The sequence below is a fragment of the Wyeomyia smithii genome, chromosome 1, assembly GCF_029784165.1.
Source record: "Wyeomyia smithii strain HCP4-BCI-WySm-NY-G18 chromosome 1, ASM2978416v1, whole genome shotgun sequence".
Classification (NCBI taxonomy): domain Eukaryota; kingdom Metazoa; phylum Arthropoda; class Insecta; order Diptera; family Culicidae; genus Wyeomyia; species Wyeomyia smithii.
Window position 1 is genome coordinate 194287738 of NC_073694.1, and position 18207 is coordinate 194305944.

The 18207-nt window shown below is 38.6% G+C and overlaps 1 protein-coding gene across 1 annotated transcript in view; it reads left to right on the forward strand.

Annotated features, from left to right (window-relative positions):
• Nucleotides 1–18207, forward strand: part of LOC129718325 (uncharacterized) — a 530334-nt gene that overhangs the window by 101999 nt on the left and 410128 nt on the right. The window contains exon 2 of the mRNA XM_055668998.1: nucleotides 14006–14213. Coding sequence (XP_055524973.1) covers nucleotides 14168–14213 — 46 coding nt within the window. The 5' untranslated portion in view covers nucleotides 14006–14167. The remainder of the gene's footprint in view (nucleotides 1–14005; nucleotides 14214–18207) is intronic.

Consider the following 18207-nt stretch of genomic DNA (forward strand, 5'->3'; position numbering starts at 1 on the left):
TTTTTCTGGGATGGTTTTTTTTCAGCAGTAGCCCTAATTGCCAGCTTATTTGTCAAACTGTCATCTGAGATTTCTCACAGAGTTGTACGATGATGTCGTTTCAAACTCGCCAAAGTTGATCCCAATCAGCGAGCCGTTGTTGTTATTCTGTATGCCATTTACATCTCTTGCGGTGGTTTCATTTATTTTGATTTGATAGCTGCGCTTGACAGTATGAAACAAAAATTCATCATCGAACTTCAAAAATCGACCATGTACATTTAGTTTATTGTCCCAAAAAAACTTCAGCTCAATCGGTCTTGGTTTAGAGGTGCCTTAAAGTGCTTAAAGCTGTGATTCGAAAATCTACCAAGTGGAGAGTATTTGAAACTGAAAAAAAAGAGGGGATTTTTGTTTTGCCAAACGATTAAAAATGCTAAAAACGTCGATATCTGATGTTATCTCGAAAAAAAAAAATTGGCCGAAAATCGACCACCTGGGACTTAACCGTTAACTGGCTCCAAACCACACCCCTTGGATTTTTAACGGTAAAAAAACACAACATTGAGCGCTTTGATGTTCTTCTGAATCGTGTCCGGTTGAGCTGAAATTTTGCACCGGTCAATAAATAAAATGTAAATGGTTGGGTCTAAAAATTCGATGATGAAATTTGTCCACACTCATTTCTCTCTACTGCATAGTCGTGAAAAGAATTGATGCTGCTCTAACTGAAATATTAAGCCGTGATCGGTTCCATCGCTTTTAAGACGGTAATTTCAATGTTGACATCTGTCCGGGTGAAGAAAAGCCAAAAACTTTTGGAAACGCTGAATTTAACGGTGAGGATCCCAGACAAACTCAGGAAAAGCTTGCTTCGGTATTAAAACTTACCCAGAATAAATAAAATATATGAGGTTGAGTTCTTTATAATTTGAAGCCAATGGACGAAGAGCGCAGTTATTTCGCTTGTAAACAACCACTTCAGCGGTTGAAAAGCGAGGGTTTCCTACATCGCACCGTAACGGGTGATGAAAAATGGATTCATTAATATATACGCTGAGGTTACTACGACTAATTTTTTGTTATTATACCAATTTTTTGTTATTTTATGACACATCTGTGTTATTTATTATGAGATGTTAAAACCGCACAACACCATCACTGGAGAAAGATACAGATTTCAATTAATGCGATTAAGCCGTCCACTGCGTGAAGAAACGGCAATAACGACAATAAGTGATTCTACTGCATGACAACGCTTGGCCTCATACTGTCAAAGTCGTTAAAAGCTACAGTGAAACACTTAAATGGGAAAATGGGAAAGGACATAATGAACACGAATAGCGGCACGAAGCGATTCGCCTTGCCGTAGGTTAATGTACAGTCGTAAGTGGAGCTGTGCATTCAAGCACAGCAAAGCGAATCGCTTCGCTCAGCTAATCGCATTCACTATGTCATCGGCCTTATCTTACCTGCCATATTCAACTGACATGGCCTGGCCAAATCAACAATCCCATTTTCAGAGCCGCGTTTCTCCCTTATTCTCTCTTTCAAAACTATCGTTTTCAGCTTAAAATTTACTGCACAAAATTTACAGAGTGAAATATTCATGAATCATCAAATTCAAATCATAAAAATCATGCCTCTACAGAAACGAGGTTATGCCGGATACACTGTCGTGATGGTTGAACAAAAAAGTAAAAAATAACATTCTGCTCCACAAATTCCACCACTCTTATGTAAGGCTGCTTCAATCTCCGTTCGACAGTAAAAATGTCACACAGAATCAATCAAGAAGTAAAACGGCATGAACATCCGAATGAACTGTCAACTGCTGTTAGCTTCTTGTTGAGGCTTCCTCCAGACTCAGATTGTCCGAGCATGACAACAGCATGGACATAGAGACGAAAAAAAAACACTGTCTGTGATTCTGTCTAGAAGAGACAACCCCTCTTTTCCTAATTCGCATCGAAAATGTCTCATTCAATTTGCAATCCACCACAAGAAGAAACTGTAAACGACGGTCAAGAATAATACAAGTGGACAGCCATTTCGGCTGGAATCCTTTGATATACCGGTCTGTCGTGCAGAGTCTGCTTAGAGATAACCGACAGAATGGGTTCTTGATGGACTCGCTTGCTTTAGTTTGGAACACGTGTTCACTAGAGAAACCTACCTCGGACACGTTTGTTGCTGGTTGTAGATTGAAAACATAAATCGGCTGTCGATGGTTGGAACAATGTTTCTGGAAATTTGTTCGCTTGCGGCGTGCTGTTCAGTGTAAAAAATGAGAGAACGAAACTTTTTCGTTCAAAATTCGAGAAATCCCTTATCAGTCTATCTAATAAATAAATACTGTTTAAACTAATCATTAACCGAAAAGTGTTTTCGGATAATTCTCCACCCAAACGCTAAACTTTCAGCAGGGAATCCGATGATTGCTAAAGTCCATCAATTCCTTCCGCTACAGCGCCTAATAATCCCATTGGAAATTGCCAATTTAACAGTTTCCTAGTTGCTTTCTGTCACTCACGACCAAATGGCTGCTAATGCCGCATAACGACACACCAAAAGTCCCCCTGTAAGCTTCGCTAGCATCACGTACGTGGGGGTTGCTCCCGGGGTGCTTGTTCTAAGAAGGACACGCTTTTGAGCTGCTAAATAGTCATAACCAGTAGAGGGAAGGACAAAAAGTTTTCCAACTCCACAATAAAGTACATATTGGGTTGGCTGGCAGCAGCGTCATCACTACTTGTTGGGGTTACCCAAACAAACTTACTTTTGTTGGGTGAGTCTCTTCTCTTATTTTGGGTACTATTAAGCCGCTAAGAAGGCTGGGATTATCTCAAGCATCGAATGGAAGTTGGTAAAAATTTTCAAAGACGACCATCACCATCGAGGCAGTACCAACTTTTCCACCGGCTAGGCATCCTTTGCTTACGTCAGGCAAACAATTTCATCTATTTTTCGGGGTCGAGCCGGACGAATAAAAATGAGTGGCTTCTTTCCGGAACCGTGACCATCCAATCTGTTCGGTTGGGTAACTGTTACAGAACGGGCACGAATGGAGAAAAGAAACAACGGAACAAGAGTCAGCGTGTTCTCGAGCTTGTAGCTCGTAGTCAAGAGATTGCCACTAGACGACCGACGTACATCTGTTGGAGGTGGTCTTGGTTATGTGGCACGTGTTACCCGTTCTGGTAGAAGCTGACTAGCATGGAAGAAAAAAAGATTGACTGATAGCTGGCAACACCGCCTTCCGAAGGCCGGCAGTTCAAGTGATGCAATATACTGACGGATTGCTCTGTTAGCAGCTTCCGTTGAATTACAGGTAAAATGATTTAGATTGTGAAATTCTTATTTTGTTGAAAAGGTTACAGGTCGACGGTGGATTGAGTAGCTTAGAAATCATCTCCATTCAGTTGAATATTATGTTATGCCAACAGTCTTCGCGTGGATCGTAATCGAGTTTTGTTTGCGGAAAGTCTCCAAAAAACACGTGTTCTTATGTGTAACACAAATTCATTCTTTTTTTCTTTCGAGTTTAACTTATCAATTCACAAAAAAAAAAATCTGGAAACAATAAAAAAATCGTTAGTTTACCCCCTCTTTACAAGCAAACTAGCTTCTAGTTATGATATCTTAATGATCATCAATTTCCTTTATCTGTCTTTTATTATTTGTTTTCCTGAAAGCTAGTGGTGGACAATTTCGGTTCACATAACTTCAATCTGCTGTCTGAATAATGTTGAGCACGACAACCGATTCTAGGCAAAGACGTTCCATGTTTACCCTTGAACTAATAATATATAACTCCGGTTATATAAAACTCCGGTAAAATATTTATGGCGATTCCAGCTCATCGCGGCAACTGTCGTAAAACTAGCGTATTAAAGAGGATACCTATTATGTCATCAGACAACGACATCGTTGGAAATCGTAATAAATGTGATGTTAGTAGTTTACTCAAAATCTATCTCGCAAATGTTTTCGCATAGACGTGAATAAAAAAAATAATAAAATCTTGTGTTTTTCACAGAGTTATCTCTTTTTTGTATGTATGTATGTAGTTCGTAGCCAAAAACTGTAGAATTTGCTTCCTCATTTTTACTGTATAATCATGCCGAGTTTGACTTACAAAGACGAATGTCTTCTGTTTGGTTTGAGCCTAAAATAAATATGTTGGTTAAGCAACGCAACGGAGAATTTTTTACGTCAAACTTTGTGTGTTATTTATTGCAACTCTTTAGAGCACAGTTGCAATGTAAACTGTCGTTTTAAATGTATTTGTATGCATGTTTCAAGACCATTTTATATAGAAGAAGTTCATTGACGTGTCAGAAGGATAGAGTAGGAGTAATCCGCTGGATTGATTGGAGCCAAGAAACAGGTCTGCTTCCGATTTTAACCAAGGCTTATCTTTCTATAATGTTTCACTCCTCGTACTTCCCTTATGTTTCCTCAGAAAAATGCCTTATACTATCAGCGACTTCTATTTAAGGGCTAAGCCACATGTGCTTGTCGCGCGTTTACTATCTACCTTCTGTGACTGTTAAATTGTTACTCGTCCGAGGATAAAAAGTGAAAAACAGAACAAAAATGGGAAAAGCTTACGTTGTACTTGCAACGTGACCGATCAAAATTGTACACTAGGTTTTTCCGGGCCGGCACATTTCGCCCCTTCCTAATGAGATGTAAGTCATTTAGAAAAGATGACTTACACCAATTTGTTTGAAAGCTCAAAAGGGCGAAATCGTGATCTACTCAATGATACATTTACTATTTGGTCTTTATCTCCATTTCATATAACAAACTTGTTGGTGGGCAATACAGGTCGGACTCGATTATATATAAATTTAGACTCGATTATACAGGGTGTTCGGGAGCTCACTTAAAATCCTTCAAGGGGTGATAGAGGACCCAATTTGACAAAAAAATCCTGCTGCGCATATGGCCGAAATTTAACTACTGCAGAGTTATTCACTTTTTCTAGTTTTCGTGAATGTTTCTTTTTTAATTTACTCATATGATCTTCATAAAATGGAGTATTAACTAAGAGGTAATGTGACATTACGACAGTTTTGTTGAGAGTAGGTTCGTAGGAGGCTAGTATGTAAAACAAGTTTTTCTGTAATTTTTTCTCATTTTCGGTAATATGAAAAACCAAAAGTTCTACGTTGTTCTGCTATGACACTATTATTGAACTAAAATGAAAGGTATTGACTAGTACTGTATGTATGTATGACCTTCTAGATTCCACTGTCTGGCAGTGATGGAGTGAAAAAAAAGACAAGGCTGTTGATTCTTGTTTCTGCGTCTGTCTTGTTTTCGGAACCTAGAAGGTGTTAGCTCTACCGACCTTCCAAAGACCCTTTGCAGAATGACTGAGTACTTGCAGCGCATTCCGGAGTCAACTTCCATTCGGTAAGCCCCGCCTCAAAATAATATTAGAATCTAATAGATTCTATTATTATTTTCAGACTTTCAATTCATTTGACATATCAATATTAAAAAAAATTACCCGTATTTAATTTATATAGGGTAACTGACGGCTTCGTCAGGTGATATGCATTGTGGTTATGATTTAGTTTGCCAAGCTCTACTGCTTATATTCCACTCAGAAACTCAATGTATGTTAACTTACCTTGACGTTGATTTTTTTCTGTTCGCATGAATGAATCACTCCATTAAAAACTCAAACATATTTTTTTTTTACTGCCACTTTCACACATCTAGATATTTTACCCAACCTAAGAAAACTTCCACGAAACACATCTCCGCCGCTAGCGATATTTGGTTACGATTTTCTCGAGAAATAGGGTAACGGGGTTATTTCGGCCCACATGCATATTTTGGCCCACCCGGTAACATTTTACGCATTTTATCTGATAAATTCAATGAATAGTAGAAAACTATGCATGCAACATTGAATAACACACCTTAGAATCATACTACACTATAATTTTCGTCGAAAAACTGGCTCTAGGTAGTGTTATTTTGGAATTAGTTCATACATATTCAATGTCATGGCTGAGTCAATCCAAAGTCAAGAGAAAGTGGTAATATTCAAGTCATCGTCCGGAAGCCATTGTAACAAATCTACATGCTTCTGAAACAATTCGCTGTTGTAGTAACATCAATAAAATGTCATAGAAACAGAATTGAATACTCTAACATGTTGGAAAAAGTTGAAAAAATGGTTAAACGCATGGCCGAAACATGTTCGCCTCTTTCTGAAGCAAACATGTTTCGGCCATGCCAAGTTTTGACATCTCTTTGATTACCGTTCGGCCGTTGCACGTGAATAAAGAAACAGCTTGTGACAATTTACAGGTAATTACTTCTTAATTTATCACATTTAACGATATGAAATTGGATGAGAATGCCTGTCAAAGCACTATAAGCCAAATCATTTAATTTTTAGATGCCTGAAATGAGCATGAGCATGAGCATGAAGAAAAGGCAAAAAAAAATGATCCCAAATTGAGCTCAGAACGGCCGACATCGCCTTCTAAAGGCCAGAAAAGGCCGAAAAACAAAATAATCCCAAATTGAGCTCAGAATGGCAGAAATCGCCTTCTAAGGGCCGAAAAACAAAATAATCCCAAATTGAGCTCGGAATGGCCGAAATCGCCTTCTCAAGGCCAGAAAAGGCCGAAAAAGGAAATGATCCCAAATTGAGCTCAGAATGGCCGAAATCGCCTTCTAAAGGCCAGAAAAGGCCGAAAAACAAAATAATCCCAAATTGAGCTCAGAATGGCCGAAATCGCCTTCTAAAGGCCAGAAAAGGCCAAAAAAAAAATGATCTCAAATTGAGCTCAGAATGGCCGAAATCGCCTTCCAAAGGCCAGAAAAGGCCCGAAAAAGAAAATGATCCCAAATTGAGCTCAGAACGGCCGAAATCGCCTTCAAAAGGTCAGAAAAGGCCAAAAAAGAAAATGATCCCAAATTGAGCTCAGAATGGCCGAAATCGCCTTCTAAGGGCCGAAAAACAAAATAATCCCAAATTGAGCTCAGAATGGCCGAAATCGCCTTCTAAAGGTCAGAAAAGGCCGAAAAAGAAAATGATCCCAAATTGAGCTCAGAATGGCCGAAATCGCCTTCTAAAGGCCAGAAAAGGCCGAAAAACAAAATAATCCCAAATTGTGCTCAGAATGGCCGAAATCGCCTTCTAAAGGCCAGAAAAGGCCGAAAAAGAAAATGATCCCAAATTGAGCTCAGAATGGCCGAAATCGCCTTCTCAAGGCCAGAAAAGGCCGAAAAAGGAAATGATCCCAAATTGAGCTCAGAATGGCCGAAATCGCCTTCTAAAGGTCCGAAAAAGAAAATGATCCCAAATTTTGCTCAGAATAGCCAAAATCGCCTTCACCAAATTGAGCTCAGAATGGCCGAAATCGCCTTCTCAAGGCCAGAAAAGGCCAAAAAAGAAAATGATCCCAAATTGAGCTCAGAATGGCCGAAATCGCCTTCTAAAGGCCAGAAAAATGTATGTATGTATGATCTATTTCTAGATTCCACTGTCTGGCAGTGATAGAGTGAAAAAAAAACAATGCTGTTGATTCTTGTTTCTGCGTCTTGTCTTGTTTTCGGAACCTAGAAGGTGTTAGCTCTACCGACCTTCCAAAGACCCTTTGCAGAATGACTGAGTACTTGCAGCGCATTCCGGATAAAAGGTATTGACTAGTACTATACCAAAAATCAGCTGCTACTAGTAGCGACTAACCGAGTGATTCGAGTTTTCGCAACGATTGTTTTTATGTCAATTCATGTTAAAAATCGTTAATCAGCAGTGTCCGTATGGATGATTTTCCTACAAAAGGCTTTGCTGAGTGCCGGTGTATGCATCACGACCATAATTCAGTTTGGTGGTCTTTTAAAACTGACGTCTAGTAGTCTGAAGACCACTCGGAAATAATTATTAGTACTGGGAAACAGTTTGTTATTGGGTGAGCAGTTTTTTAAACAAAAATAAGCGTCAAGTATCCATTTTTAATGGAATAAAATTAAACAAGAGGAGCTCTTGAAAAAAGAACATGACCAACTAATCTTCAATTGAACAATGTTCCTTTTGAAATATTTTGTCACAAACAGTAACATTGAAATTATATTTTATATTCTTTTTCAAAAATGATGACACATCATAGGTTGACAAAAAACTGTACAAAGTCAACTACAAACTGTCAATAATTCATTTCATGATGACTCGAAAGTTCGAATACATCTGAAATTGAAACATATGTCCTTCAGTCCCAGTTATAATTAATTACTGGATTTTTGTACTAATGAACAATGAAAATAATTTTATCTCGTTAACGGTTCTACAGTTGTAATATGTTCGACAACTTATTGTCAATTGATGATATGAACAACTTTCCCGAAGATACAAAATGGCTAGCACCATTTATTTAGAAAATAGATGTCAGCGCCATCTGTAGAAAAAAAAATTTAAGCTGCTTGAATACATTTTTCAAAAAGATGTTTTTATGGTTAACAACATTGCCGAAGGCATGAACACTGTGGAAACAACTGTTAAGGAGTTATTAAGTTTTGTCACACCAACGGACCAATTTGCCCGTTATAATTACAGCACAGATAAGCGATATGTTATTATAAATCGTATAATAAACAATGACTGTCAATAGATTTTGTATATAATATAGTTGTTTGTGTCACACTACAAAGCCTCCTGATTATTGCCAGACTAATTTTATTTATACCTTACCAGATACTGGGTCGGTAAAATATCAAAACCGCAGACCTTTGTTCGCCATTCCATTACGTGCGTGACCCCGCCTTTTCGTAAATTTTTTCATCCCGGTTAATAACGAAACATAACCAGCACAAAACTCGTCTTCATTTTCATTTTGAACACAGCTGAAAGAGGTGACATGACGGTTGCAGTACAGTTGCTTTGAAGATCAGAGTGCTGGTTGTTCGCACAAGATATTAGAAAAAGCAGGCTTCTTTGCGTGTACAATTAAGCGCAAATGGCATTAATGACAACAAAGATGAACAGTTCATCCTAAAAGAATAGTTGGAGTTACCAAGAACAAGTTTTTCCAAGAGATTAGAAAAAATAAGCATTTAGTTTCTCTCCTCAAGACCACTAAGACAAATGAACAATTCCACATAACATGATGTTCCGTGATACCGTAAATTGTTTTTTCTTTCCTTTTCAAACATTTGTACATTATTAAACTGTTACAATAAGCTAGTTCTGATTGTCCTGGTTTACGAAGTCTAATTGAATTACAACGACGCTATAAACTGCATTTCAGGCCCACTTTTCTCAACCTTTACCCTGTTTCTCTGGCTGTTACAGCTCACAGGTTTCTGATAAGTTATTCGTCGTTTATCCACTGATAATCGCCTGACACACACATTTTTGTTTCGGTTTTCAATAAATTATTAAAAACACTTTATAATACTACAAGGTATACAGCTCTAGGGTTGTGTGAAATGGTGACGTGGGACTAAACACTGTAATTACAGTTATTACAGACGCAATAAATTCTTTTGTTCAGTGATTTACGTATTTTAATTCTCAGCCTCCCCTTCATTTTTTCAGAAATATATTTTGTAACACTCGACAAAATTTTATACACTTGATGATGTTGTGCGTGTAGTGTTTTTTGTACAAACAACATTTAACAATTACAACGAAGTTAAAGTTTAAAAAGATTCATTTTTTGCTTCACAAGTTTGTTTCATTTGGCAACAATTATACTCACTGTATTACGAAGACAGCTAACGTGAGTATATTATTTTATTGGTAAAGTTAAAAACAAAACAAAATTTAACAATGTTGAAACGTAAAAAAAATATTCTGAATAGATCTTAGTAAATGGACAAAAAATTCATAAGCACTCACCGGCTATTACTCTTCTATAAATTAGTATTTTTAGGAACTAACGTTCGATATCATGTCGGTCGCGATTATTTACTGAATATCGAAGATAAAAAATAAATAAAAATAGCTCATAACTGTTGCAAAAATGTTCAATTCTTGTTGAGTATTTTATGGTTTTAGGGTAATCATATTCTTGAGATAAACTTTCAATCACCATCAGTAGCAGAGTTGCAGTTTTGATTGCACGCGAATAGAAGTCGTGCCCGCTGCAATGATAGACGAGAACTAAACTCTCTGCTCCACATATATTCTACGGTACTGTTGCTTTTACCAACATGTTTTCTTTCAAGACATCAGTTTCTATCACGCTTAAACAGCAGGTTTAGAGAGTGTTCAAGAAAAGGGGTTGTTTCAAACTTTTCGAAAAAAACCTTTACCTTCGAGACATCAAATTAGTCTAGGTTCATGAAAGCAAACATAAATTGACTTATTGGGACGGGGAGACTCTGTCAATTTTTTTTTGGATATTGATACAGAGAATATCACAAGGAATGATTGGGGTCTATCCATCCCGTCTGTGCTAGAAATGCTCGCATGTGATTGGTTCATTGTATGCGTAAATATGTCCTTGACCCTTTTTATCGTTTTTCACCGCTTTGCAATGAAAAAATAATGATCACTAGCGTATTACAAAATTCTTCTAAATTTTATCTATCCACCAACATATTGGTTATTGTTATCCATCATGTGGTTATGCTGTTATTATCATTTGAAATCTGGCGCAACATTTGCCAGTTTGTTTTCCAGTTTTACAGAATGCATACCAGTATAGAAAACAAAAACGTAGTCCCAAGTCAATAAATTTAAAAAAAAACCTGTAAGTTATAGTGTCAGAGAATACTATGGGACTTCCCACAGATTGAAGTTGAAGTTGATATAGTAGAAGGGTTACCTGTTAAAAAGAAATAAAGTACTGTTTTTGCTGATTTTCCTCACATCCTACGTGCTACTGCTCTCTATTTTTAACGCAAGTTTACAGCTCCACGAGGTGCCGACCGGAAGTATGGTCGAATGCTGACTGGGAAGGGGGTCGTGCGCGGCTGTGTCCCCCTATTAGGGGCAGCGTACAACAGCGTCTGACCCTGTGTGGGCGGCTGAGTTATGAAATGCTGTATCCCACCAGCTACACCTTAGATCGCGACTCTAGTAAGGGAGCATACAAAAACCTTTCTTTCAGCCACGAACAACGAAATTAGTAATACGGAACGAATCAATCGGTTAAGACCTAGGCTACGAACACGGAAAAAGATTTGGGTAAACGGTTGGAAAGTGGGTACTTGGAACATCTGATCTCTCAATGAACCGGCTGCATCTACTACAGTGGCGGCAAAGTAGTCGGTTTTGTAGTGCTGGGAATTCAGAAAACAAGAGTCATCCCGTAGATGACCTTAGGTGTGTGTTAAGGATTAAGGGCAAATTCTTCAACTACAGTGTAATCAACACCTACGCACCTACGTCATCGGAGACGCAAGCGCAGAGGTTGGGAGGAAGGAATTCTCCCGTCTGACACTAATAACAACGGCCTGAGGTTGATAAACTTTGCCGTGGCCAGAGGAATGGACATATGTAGCTCCTACTTTCCATGTTTAAATATTCGGAAACACACCTGAATTTGGATGCCAAATGGAGAAGCCAGCTTCTAGATCGATCACGTACTGATTGACGGTCGGTATTTTTTGGATGTTACTGATGTTAGGTCTTTTCGGGAACCAAACATTGGCTCTGACCGTTATCTCGTCGTTTATGAGATCCGCGCACGGTTGTCGAAGGTGCTGAAATCTCGCATAGAGAGGACGACGCGTTTTAACCTTCAGCGGTTGAAAGTTGATGGCGTGGCAGCAAAATACGCCAGATATGATAACAGCGATAGGAGCCGTGAAGTGAAACGACGAGTTGCAGCTGCAAACAGGGCCTTCTACGGTCTATGTAACCAGCTAAGGTCCATTAGTTTGCAAACTCGCACAAAACTAGCCCTTTATAGGACGCTGATACTCCCGGTGGCCCTTTACGGGCATGAAGCATGGACGCTGAAGGAAGTTGATCGACGAGTTTTCGGAGTTTTTGAGCGTAAAATTTTGCGATGATATAGGTAAGCTAATACAGCGGGGCAGGCTTCAGTGGGCTGGACATGTAGCCAGAGTGCCTGACGAAAGAGTCGTCAAAACTATCTTCAGTAGAAAACTAGGAGAAGACCGTAGACTCTGTGGCAGGCCTCGCACGCGGTGGGTGTGCGCGGTGGAAGAAGACGCACTATATGCTGGTATACGAGAAGACTGGAGAACGGCTGCCCAAGACAGAAGAAGCCGGACATTTCTAATTCGTTCGGCCCCAGACCGGCGAGCGGTCCATTAGCCAATAAAGTAAAGTAAAGTAAGTTACGGCTAAAACTTGACTGATGGCTCTTAACTAAAATCTAATTTCTCTTACTGTGTTATAATAAATTTTAAGGGTTCTCTAATTTAGCTAACTCATAGAAAATCGTTGGCGTCTCGATAAATAAAATCGATTTCTGACAGTTTTTCAGTTATTTGGCTGTCGACGATCAGTCATTCGATTTTGCACAACTTGACGACAGTGACCACACCAGAAATTATTAAATCCCATCTCATGAAGTCCACCTGTATAATGAAATTAATTCTAAAAAGTCCATCTATTTCGCAGATTCACTCCCCTCGAGTCAAAATGTATTGGAAAAAGAATGTATTCTCCATGCAGAAGGTAATCTGCAATTTATTTCGCATTTTTTACTTGATCCGAAAATAATTAATTTCGTACGCCATTAGAATTACCCACACACGTTGCGATGGCTTGTGTTATTTTCTGGTGCTGAGTATTTCATTACACATTGAAGACCCTTCACCGGTTCGAGGATTTCCAATTCACTCCTTCGCCCGTTCGAGCTAGTTATTCATGACATGTATGACCTGGTGAATTATGCATATGCTTGATGCGAAACCGGGTGTCAATGAGTTTAACGCCTGAATAGGTGAATATCCCAGCGGACGATGAATATTTCCTAGGCAACACCTAAGACCTCTCGTGGCGATGGGGTGTTAATAATGAAAGCATTCCGACCTAATTTCGCAAAATAAAGGCTTGCCGCTGCAAATTAAATGCCTAGTTTTTGCAGGTATGCCGCAACCAAGATGGGAGATCAATACTTTAAACTGTGAATAACGGAAACTAATGACAATTTTTTTTTATAATATGTTTAATGTTGATATTGATTGATAAAGCAGTAATCTTGTTCATTTTGGAACTTAACATCATTTACAAGCACAGAACACATTTCCCAAGAGTCAAATAATGATTAGGCATGGATAATTTGATAAAATTTTACTCACACAGCTTTACTGCGTGCGAGATAACGATTTTCTGTCTGAGATTCACATCATGGGCAATTGTACTTGTCAGAATTGAACCGCACTTTTCCGTGTTTCCCACGGCTGGCGCTTCTAGCGGCAACGATACAGCCGCAAAAGAAATTTTACGCTCTATAACCACATTATTACCGAAGTAAATTGTAATCTCCCAGGAGCAATCGACCGGGATTCAAATCATTCGCGGCAGCGAGAAAGAAGAAAAAACCCAAATCGATCGTCTTTCGGCGTTTGACGGCGCCAGACGTCGGAGGAGGTAGGGAACCATTTTCCGCACAATGCCCAGAATGCTCGTAAAAGAACATTTCGATGGTAAATATTGATTTCCGGCCGAAAGGTAGGGTGACTGATTTCAGGTTGTATGCCGCTAACTAAAATGTATTACGCACCGTAAGAAATTCCAAACGATTTCTGAGGTCTTATCTCACGTCGTTACTTTTTACGCTCGCGACAAACCAAACTCGGCTGCAAATAGCGCATCTGAAGGGGAAATTTGCAATTCGGGTTCCGGTAACATCTACCCTATCCTAGCCCGCGCTATGTACGAAAAAGGGCCCAAATCTTTACGACCATTTAGCGCCATCACTTTTAATCAAGAAATATTCATCGTGCAGCCGAAGCCGACTGCCGTCGGTAGTGCGTCTATTCTGGTCACAACGAGTGTGCTTCCGTTCTGACGGTAATGCTAATCTAACGTAACGTTTTTTTTTTCTCTTCTTCTACTGTCTTCTTCCAGACACACTTCTTCTAATCATCAACCGAAGTACCCACAACGGCAACAACAACAACAACATCAACAACAAAACCATCAGCAAGCATATCAGCGAAAACAGGGGAAAAACTTTTCCTTTACGTCAAAGATAGAAGTTGAAAAAAGTGGAAAAAATTACATATCATCATGCTAGTAACACTGCTGAGATTCGTTTCCGTCGTTCTGATTCTCGGTAAGTAGCGCCAAGGTGAAGAGCCTCTCCATGCCTTTTCTTCCTGCAAGTTAATATTAAATGAACATTCACGAGTACTCGACCTCAGGAATTGCTGATTAGCTTAGAGTAGTTTTTTTCGCTGTGTTTCAAAATTCGAACCTTTACAAACAACAATTCCAGAAGCCCAATGAACAAACAACTGCGGTAAAGTGTCAATTGACGCTCTCCACTGGGCACTTGAGCGCGCGTAAGCGCCATAAGCGAACATTCGGAATAATCTGTTTCTAAAAGGAAACCCTCGCCAAGGGGTGCGATGTTGGAAAAACATTTTCGCCGAAAGCTCACCGCGGAAGGCGGAAGGAGAGCTTTTCGATGGGTGGTGAAAATAGAAGCTCGGCAGCTGGAGTGAAAGCACAGGATAACTTTTTTATTGGTGGAACTTTATCACACGGGGATGGATAAGTTGTATCGTTAAATTGGCTGATAGGGCATATTAAGGAAAGCTTTTATGTAGATAGAAAAGAGCACTTCCAACTTGTGGAAAAGCTAAAAGCTGGATGTAATCTGCCGAAGCCGTACAGAGAACGATAGTGTAACGAATTAAGTTCAAAGGATAATCTTTGGAAACAATTGACAAAAAAAGTCTCACTAGGATAACAGTTCTTAAAGGTACCTTTCAAGTTTATATAACTTATTAAAAGCTCCGGAGGCCATTGTCAACATTGTCGAAGACGTCACACCGATCAAACAAACCGTTTTGGCTTTAAAAATTATTGTAATCATCAATACCTTTCTAAAATATCATTCTTAAAAATGAGACGTGTTCAAAAATATAAACCAGTAGCACAAAATGGCATCTTTTGCCCATAGAAACATCTATGCAAAGTTTCAGCCAAATAAAAATTGCAAATTCAAAAATATAATAAAATTGGCACATTCTTTATTGAACTGCTCTATATTAACTCAACCTTTGGAATCAGACTTCGAGAAGTCGTGCTTCTTAATTTTGATTTTCGACTGATGAAAACAGAGCGTTGTTGATTCCACATATTTTAGAAAGGCATAAATGATTAAGATTCAAATTTTTTAATAAATATAAAATTGGTAATTGACTTTATGTCTCTAGAACAGTGGTTCTCAACCTTTCTTTGTCCGCGTACCCCTTGGCGATATTTGCATATCAATTGTACCCCCTGGCTTGGAATGTTCTCGCAGAGTTGGAGAGTGGTAGTGGTAGATCATGTTGTGGAGGTCTAAATCAGGTTTTAAATTCAACTTGGTTTGTTTGATTGCTACGATCATGTTTTAGGAGCAACATTGAATAGAAGGTAAAGAATTATATAGAAAAATTACATTGTCCGCCATTACTGATTTTTCTCTCGCGCACCCCCTGAAGGTTTTCGAGTACCCCCAGGGGTACGCGTACCCCAGGTTGAGATCCGCTGCTCTAGAAGACTACCAAAAAATTGATTTTATCCCAACCTCATAAACCCGGCACTGTAAAAGATATATAATATATTTTTTTTGGAATTACAAGAAGTAGTGTTGCTTGAAATATAGGTCTTCCCGAACAATATTGAGTAATATTTGACTTGAATCGAACCCCTGAGGTGGTGAAAATTAAATATTTTGGACTCCTAGAAAATTTGCTAAAGTAGTTGGTACATGAAACTTCTGAAATTGATTTTTTTATTACAAATGCATTAAACGTCGAGGTCTGGTGTTCTTAAAAAAATAGTTTTGACGAAAATCTAAAAACGGAAAATAGGAAAAATATGTTCATTTTCAAATGCAAATAAACCTGTTAGTTTCAATTTCCTTCGTTCTGGCAGCAATCGATTGGAAAATCATTTATGCATTCACCCAAATGCAGAAATTTTTAAATTAATTATGCAAACTATTGTGCTTATTGAAAATATTCAATCCTGGCAACAGAAACACAGTTTTCGACCTCTGATGGGTCACTAAATGCTTGCTCTCCCTAGCACGGTTGACCGAATAATACACTTAGTAAAGCGCGAATATGCTATTTGGGCTATTTAAGAGCCTGTTTCTGTTCAACGAATCATATTATTAGTGAATGGCTACTGGGACGGTCCCAATTAGGCAGCAGCGAGTAGCAGCACCATTAGCGGTAGGTGCAGCGGCACTTCCTCTATTAAGAAGTTGTCTTTGTGCCGTAGCGGGAGCATCAGCCGTAACATTCTCCAATGAAAATCTGCCCTATTTATTGAAACGTTTCCATTCAGTCGGTTTTATTTTTTAATACTGACGTAGATTGAACGTAAAACATATCAAGTAGTGAAACTAAATCATCAGGTGAGACTAATTCCTCTCTAAAATTTGTAATTTCTAACAGTCAAACAGTCTCTCTGCAGCTTTCGAGTCGAATGAAAAATTATTCTTCAAGAAATTCAAGAACTTATTCATAAATAAGAAACTCCATAACAGCAACAGTAATATTTTTCCTTAGGTTACCGAGTCGTATTCAATTGTAAACACTCGTCTCCTGACGCCATTTCTAAATTCAAAAGGGCTGAATAAGGAGTGATTCACAACAAATAAATTTATATATGTGAAAATAAAAACAAATAAATCTTAATTTTGAAATCCTTTATTGCGAGCAACGTTCAGCAAGTTTTCAATAAATGAACAATAATCCTATCCTGCGGTGTGATTTGGATTTTCTCATACAAATTCTTTTATTTGTAACGAGCTCTCTCGGCAAACTTCGTTCCGCCCATTTTTCCTTTATATAAATGATTTCAAGCACTCTAAATTGATTTTACTTACATCCAAAGATTAACCTTCTATTTTGTTTACAGTCTGCAAATGCATAACGATTCGGACATTGGATACGTTCAAACTCAAAAAAAAAAATCGTTTAAAATAAGTGGTTTTATCGGAATGAGATCATCCTTGCCTTTCAGCTTTTGTACTTTCTAAAAATACCCATATTGGACAACACTCGGCTATTTACAACTGATTTCCAGAAAAGGAAGTCGTCAACTTGGATTTCAAAATGGCATGTGGAGTCAATTTCTGGCCTTTGACCATCAGTCTGATACCGGAAATACCCATTTTGGTCGCTTTTCGCTGTTTTCTAGAAACCGGAAGTCGCCATTTTGGAATTCAAAAGTTTTGGTTTCTGTGCGTCATAAAGGTTACAGAAATACCCAGATTTGGCGGTATGCTTTTTGAATGGCGACTGAAACACAAGCTCTGTTCGGTTTTGATAGTGATAGTCATTTCAGGAGAGAGGTAAACAGTGATGATTGAGCTTGAGCTTGGCAACCGCACATTTTGTAGTTGCTCCTCTATGATGGATCTGAGCTAGTAAAGTTGCGCGAATAACCACGTATATGGATACTTGAGATTAGTTTACCATCATCAATGTACAACAATTTAGTAGCTTCCGCTTTGTATAGATCGATAACGGCGCTGGATACGTTCTCACGGTCGTTAGGATAAAAAAGAAGGTTCTAAGGAAGCAGGTGTAACAGTCGTTGTTGCTGGAGACCGAGTCTACCTATGCATCTCCACGACTGAGGCGGAAAGTAAGTTTGTGTTACCGTGGATATGAATAAATATCTTCAAAAACTCTTAGATGAGCAAAACTCACCTAGGCTGGAGACGCGTTTATACCGAAATATTATACACGACCACCTACCGATTCAGACGCGTAGTGGGATGGCATTTCACGACGATTTTCTGTAAACTGTCGACATGAGAATTGCCTGTTATATAAAAAATAAACACATTGGTTTAAAAATAGTCTGAAATTTGTTGAAAAAGTGCCACACACATAATAAGGAAATATTACAAAAAACATTTGCACAAAAGCTAGATAAGAAAGAGCATAAGATTTCGGCCAGCAGCAAACTTTATATTGCGAGAGCCTGAATGGCAAATACGTTTTCTCTCATTTTCTTCTCTGCCTGGACACGCCTCCAAGAATAGTTTATTACAAAGTATATTAACGTGACATACACATTATTATTGTATCTGATTT